Source organism: Solanum lycopersicum, chromosome 12, assembly GCF_036512215.1.
Source record: "Solanum lycopersicum chromosome 12, SLM_r2.1".
NCBI lineage: Eukaryota > Viridiplantae > Streptophyta > Magnoliopsida > Solanales > Solanaceae > Solanum > Solanum lycopersicum.
In genome coordinates, this window is record NC_090811.1 from 50,182,563 (window position 1) to 50,188,760 (window position 6,198).

The 6,198-nt window shown below is 31.3% G+C and overlaps 1 protein-coding gene across 1 annotated transcript; it reads left to right on the forward strand.

The window, feature by feature from the left end:
- Positions 1 to 793: 793 nt before the first annotated feature.
- LOC101260616 (peptidyl-tRNA hydrolase, mitochondrial) lies at positions 794 to 4,075 on the forward strand. Its single transcript, XM_004252192.4, has 8 exons — positions 794 to 1,421; positions 1,507 to 1,591; positions 2,324 to 2,391; positions 2,478 to 2,528; positions 2,597 to 2,670; positions 3,502 to 3,560; positions 3,633 to 3,709; positions 3,802 to 4,075. The coding sequence occupies exons 1-8, from the start codon at positions 1,107 to 1,109 to the stop codon at positions 3,907 to 3,909; spliced, it is 837 nt and encodes a 278-aa protein (XP_004252240.1). The 5' UTR covers positions 794 to 1,106; the 3' UTR covers positions 3,910 to 4,075.
- The last annotated feature ends 2,123 nt before the right edge of the window (positions 4,076 to 6,198 follow it).

The following is a 6,198-nucleotide window of genomic DNA, read 5'->3' on the forward strand; positions in this document are numbered from 1 at the left end:
CATATTTCACAAAAAGTTAGCTTTAATCAAACTCCAAAAATGAGAATATTAAAAAGTAAGATTCTATTTTTGATTCATAATATTATAAAAATTAATTAAAAATAATCAATTAAACGTATATACAGATACCAATGGAAAATTTTGATAATAACTTAGTTGATCGATTGTCAAAATTTTTATGTCGTTAGTGAAAAATTTATCCATCATGTAACTTTCTCTTTCATTTTTCATCTTATATTCTTGATAAAATAATTTTTAACTTTTTAAAAATGCCTATCAATTATCAGAACGAGAAGATAAATATATTAGAAATAATAGGAAAAAAATGGGTGAATAAATTCACAATAGAAAAAAATGATCAGAAAATTATATAGATAACTACAAAAATAAAACGTGTAAATCATTGAATCATATACGGAAGAATTCTGCCATTTTTTTTTTTTGAATGAAGACGAACAATGAAGAGTGAGATGCAAAAAGTTACTTCTTTGTAAAAGAGGAACATGGGGTGGGGGTGAATTTTGCATGTGGGTAGATGGTGGTGGGTTGCCGTGTGAAAATTGAAAACAAAAATCCCTAAAATATGTAATAAATAATTACAATTGATTCTCTAACATTAGTTTATTTCTTTTACTTATTAATTATAATGTAATTATAAAAAAAATAAATGATTAATAAAATAAAATAAATTAAATTATATTAAAAGTAATCTTTTAATACCTGTAATTAAAATGTTATTAAATATTTATATAAAAAAATTACATCTAAAAACTGTAATATTAAGCCCTAAATACATGTGTGGGGTTATTTTTCCTAATTTTTATTAGATTAAAAAATATCTACGATGTGAATAATAGGTGCATTTTTTTAACCAAACAATTAACAAAAGAAACATTTCTAAACAAAATCATTAATGGAGACAATCTCAAAAAATTTAAAAAGTTTAACGATATTTTTAATTTTTTTTCATTTATTTTTTAAATATATTTTATGAAAACACAAGACAACGCCGTTAGCCCCCATGGTGTTGCAATATCAATTCAACCAATCCTTTTTTGTTCTAAATTCGGTTTCGACCAACTCCCTTTTAACATATAGAAAGCACAATGAAAGTAGCATGTGTAATTTCTAGCACTGCATCATCGGCGACGGTCCTCTGCCGCTGCGGCCGCTCCCTTTTCTCCTCCTTCTCCGTGGCCAAAACCCTAAATTCATCCTCGTTTCGGAGGGGTTGGATGAGCAACACCGCTGCGGCCGGCTCTTTATACCAAATATCTTGTTCAATGACTACCCAAACCTCCCCACCAGACACACCGGCAATAATCGCGCCTCTGCCGGAGAAACCGAAGCCAAAGCCACAGCCATGGCTCATCGTTGGCCTCGGTAACCCCGGGAAACGATATGCTGGTACCCGTCACAACGTGCGTTCTCTTAATTTTTCTTCTGTGTTTGATGTTCCTAATGATTTTTTATGTATGTAATGAGTTTGGTTATTTGATTTGGCAGGTGGGTTTTGAGATGATAGATACTATAGCTGATGCTGAAGGAATATCAATGGGCAGTGTTTCCTTCAAAGCTCAATTTGGAAAAGGTACTTTTTTTTTGCTTGATTCAAGAGTTATCATTCTATCTTGTTATATAGTGATCTTGTCTAATATTATTGCATTACCTAGTCTGTTTTTTGGTTTTAATAATTTGTAGCTGTTTGCTGATTAAATTTTAATATTCATAAACATTGGTCTTGTGGTAAGAGCACAGCCCGTGATATGTGGGGTTAGGTCCATCTTGGGGGTTCAAACCTAAGCGGCCAAGCCTGGTATACAAGTGTAGAAGGGTAGGGGGAGGTGATTTTCCACAAAGTTGGAAATTGTATCCACTGGTGCTAGGATTTATTGGTTATCAAATTAGTAAAAAATGATACTAATCCGTTTGTTGATGATAACCTTTGTTACATGGGCAGTTTATTTGCTGTATTCGTTCCAATTATGTAGGTGCTTCCTCTACATTGTTCAAAATGCACTTAAATTAGCAAAAGAATTTACACACGCTCTTATCGGTTACTCCATTTAACTTAGCTAATTATAGAAGCTAGCAGTCTTGTTGCATTGAGATTTTCTTTCTCATTAGACATTATACCTTTAATGCTGATATTTTGCTATTTTTTGGTGAACTGCATTGACATGCTATGTTAATAGGGTAGATTATATTACCAAATTTTATTCCAATATGGACCTGGAAAGAAGGAACAAGTCTGATAAATAACTCAGTCATTCAATTTTGCTCTTCAGTTTTGGGACTTTTTCATGTTTGTTGGGTTCTCTAGGTTTCATTGGAGATGTTCCAATTATGCTTGCTAAGCCTCAAACATTCATGAATGCAAGTGGTGAGTCTGTAAGTTCACTCATCTTAGCGTGACCTATATCTTAAAACTTCAATCCACCAAGTAATATAAAATTGATATTTACATTGTTTCTCAGGTTGGGGCAATTGTTTCATATTATAAGATTCCACTGAAGCAAGTTCTTGTGGTAAGCTATGACAGTTGAGCATAGAACTTATCTTTGTAACAACTTCTAAGTAAACTTTGTAACTGCAGGTTTTTGATGACTTAGATCTTCCTTTTGCAAAGTTGCGGTTATTGCCAAAAGGTGGTCATGGAGGACACAATGGGTAATCTTTCTTTAGAAAGTTTCCTTTATCGTAGAACCTTCATCACGTGCCTATAATGATTCTGAAGTCAATTCCAAAAGCTATTTGCTTGGATATGTAGTGCCTGAATAATGTAGATTGTAATTGAATGATAGAAGCAAGATAATTGATGGATACCTAGCATTTTATAGTTCACTCCTTATAAACTGTTTGTGGTTGATAAATTATAAAAGTGTGTAGAAGACGTAATATTCATGGATTTGCGTAGTTTCGTAAGTCAAGCAGGTCTATTGACCAAATAGTTGGGTTTTGTTAGTTTCTGGCTTGCATCCTCAATTTCTCGTTGTTTTACACGTTTTCTTGGTAGGTAAGAGTTTTGTGGATGGAAAATTTAACATAAGTCTTCACACTCAAATTATCACCTTGAGCTGGACTCAAAACAGCTTGTTGACTGTTTTTCTCCAGGCTTTAAGTGAGAGAATTAAACATATGGTTTTTCTCTTACTGATAAAAGTGAATTCCTTAGAGCTAGTGGTACACATTTCAAACTTGTTACGCACCTAATCCACACATCACGCATTAAGCTCTCACCACTAGGCGAAACCCTGGGGCTTCTGATACATGGATTATGAAGCTTGATACGTGATTAAAAAAAATGGAGGCAGTACTATTAAGACTATCTGGGTAGATTTAGATTAAGCTCTGAGAACCAAAAAAAATGGAAAATGAAATAGGAAAACCTTGGTGATCTAAAGAATTTGTTTGTGCAATATTTTCTGAGAGTAGATATATTTTTGCACTCTGTTTCATGGATATTGGCATGACTAATCCCTTGTTTTTTTTGTTGTAAAGGATGAGGAGCATTATGAATCATCTTAAAGGAAACCGTGATTTTCCACGCTTGCGAATAGGTATTTCCTCAGATCTTTAAGTACATCATTAATGTATGTTATTACGGTTCTAAAACTTTATAATTTCTTTAGGCATTGGGAGGCCTCCAGGGAAAATGGATCCAGCAAGTTTTGTTCTTCGTGCATTTAATCGACAAGAACGTGAAGAGGTAACTTGCTTTTTCTTATTGTTCTAACAAGTGAACTTCTGGAGCACAGCCCTATATTGATGATACTTTTTTTCTTTTTTAAAAAAATGCAGTTGGACTTCACATTACAGAATGGTTTGGAGGCAATGAGAATTTTAGTGCTCGAGGGATTCGACAAAAGTGCCACATTTGTGAATAGTTCCAAACCTTTAACAGTTTAGGTTAGGGAATCATTCATTTTTCCAGAGTTTGGTGATTGATGGGAGAAAGGTGCCCCAACCTATTTTGCTTGTCAGGATACAACAGAAATATAGTTTGTATACTAAAATACTGTAGTATGACGCCATAAAATCATTTTAAAACATTTTTGGCAATGATTTTTCACAAGAGTTCTCTACTTATTTTATTCTTTGGGGGTCCCCTTTGCCGCTGTAATTTGAACTTGCATTAGTTTGTTTTAAGGAGTTATAGCTAGCGTTTGGCCATAGATATTCAAATATTTTTGGCAAATATTATTTGGATGAAAATTTGGGTGAAATTTTTTCATGTGTTTGGCCATAGAATTTGAGAAACATATTTCATTTTTTTAAGAAATATGATTTATACCCATAAGTTTTTAAAACTATCAAACTAACCATAAATTTGTATTACATAGCGCAATATAAATCTCACGTAACAAGATTTATGACTTCCGCAACAAATCAACAAGAATCATTACAGTAAATATTCGTATAGTGAAAAGGTCTTGGTACAAATCATGATAATGAAAATACAACTAATATAAATTCGGGGAAAAAAAGAGAAGAAAACAAAAGGAAATAAATATTGCAATCACTGAAGAACATATGATTTCTCATCTGAAAGAGTTCAACCTATTCTTTGATATAATCTTCCCACATTTTATGAACAATCTCTTCTCGATGAGCTTACATTTTCGAATCAGACGATTGAGAAGATGAAGCGATGTTGTTACCCTGAGCCAGTAGTTCGTCACTTTCATCAACAACTATATCATCATTTTCATTTTCATTGAATATTCCATCACTACTTTGATGTTCACGTAAAAAATTATGCAATACAGCGCATGCAATTACTATTTTCACTTGCATGTCACATTCATAGTTGTTCATGCCTTGTTTTAGTATTCTTAATTTACTTTTCCATGCACCAAAAGTTCTTTCAATTACATTGCGCAGAGAAGTATGTTTATAATTAAATAGCTCTTTTCCATTCTTAGGCTCTCTTTCACTTCCTCGGTAGTCCTGCAAATGATAGCGCATTCCAATGAATGGAGCTAAAAATCCTCTTGTGTTCCGTAGACCAGCATCAACAACGTAATATTTATCTATCAAAATAAAATAAATGCAATTCATGTTTTATTTAGTAGCTAGTTCATTAAGACTAACTGTAATAAAGGAATGTATGAAATCAAAAGAATGCATGTAGAATGGAGCTAATTGAATTGGTTGGTGTCAATAAATATATTATTTTTGTAAAATAAAAAGTTAAGGGTAGAAATTGAATTTCTAAAACTTTCCAAATAATGAAATTTGGCCCAAATACTAGTTTTTTCTAGTATTTGGGAATTTGAAAAATTGCCAAAAAAATTTGCCAAATAATAAAAAAGTGTATGGACAAACAAAATTTGCCAAGTTTTTTCCCAAGTTTTACTTGCAAAATTTATGGCCAAACGGATAATGAATTTGCACTCTTTGTACAAGAAGACAAATAGAAGATTAACATTTCAATTATTTGGCTACTTGGTATAATAGGAATAGCATTTTGTTTTGTGCCCGTGGATCTCAAATGTAACCAATTGCACTTTCCAGAACTAATCAATTTTCATATCAATCTTACCCATGCTTTTGGATTTATTGTTGGAAGATCTTCCTTATCTACCATTCCTTTAGTGATCTTGAGTTTACTAACCTAGGTTTACTTGGAAAAATTTTATTGTCATACTTGTGTAGCACACTGTTTTATTGACGAATGGACATGAATGGGACCCATTTGCTAGCTAATAAAAGGACATTTTAAAGTCCTCCTGTCAATTTTTTGGTTTTATGCCCCTTCTTCAATATATTTTGCGTTTTAATTCTTTTAAATATTTTTCTTCTTCTTTAAGATTATGTTAACCAAATCTTTTAAGAATTTTATTTGTTGGTCTAATTAGTTTATGCTTTTTTTTATATGTACTAATTTAAATTCAAATTTTACGATTTTTAATATATTATTTTAATATTATTTTTTCTATTCTATGTTATTTATTCTATTATAAAAAAATAGTTATTTTAATTTTTTTTTAATTTCTAAAATCAAGATATAAATAGTATTTTTAATCGTAACAATTAATTTTTATAAAAGTTATAAACTAAATTGTGTAAAATTGCAAAAATTCTTTTAAGGAAAAAATTATTATTTATATTTATAATTTCTTGAGAAATGTATAAGAAAAGTAGATAAACAATATTTATCAATTTTCTCATAGCTTGAATTTAAGAATAAAAATA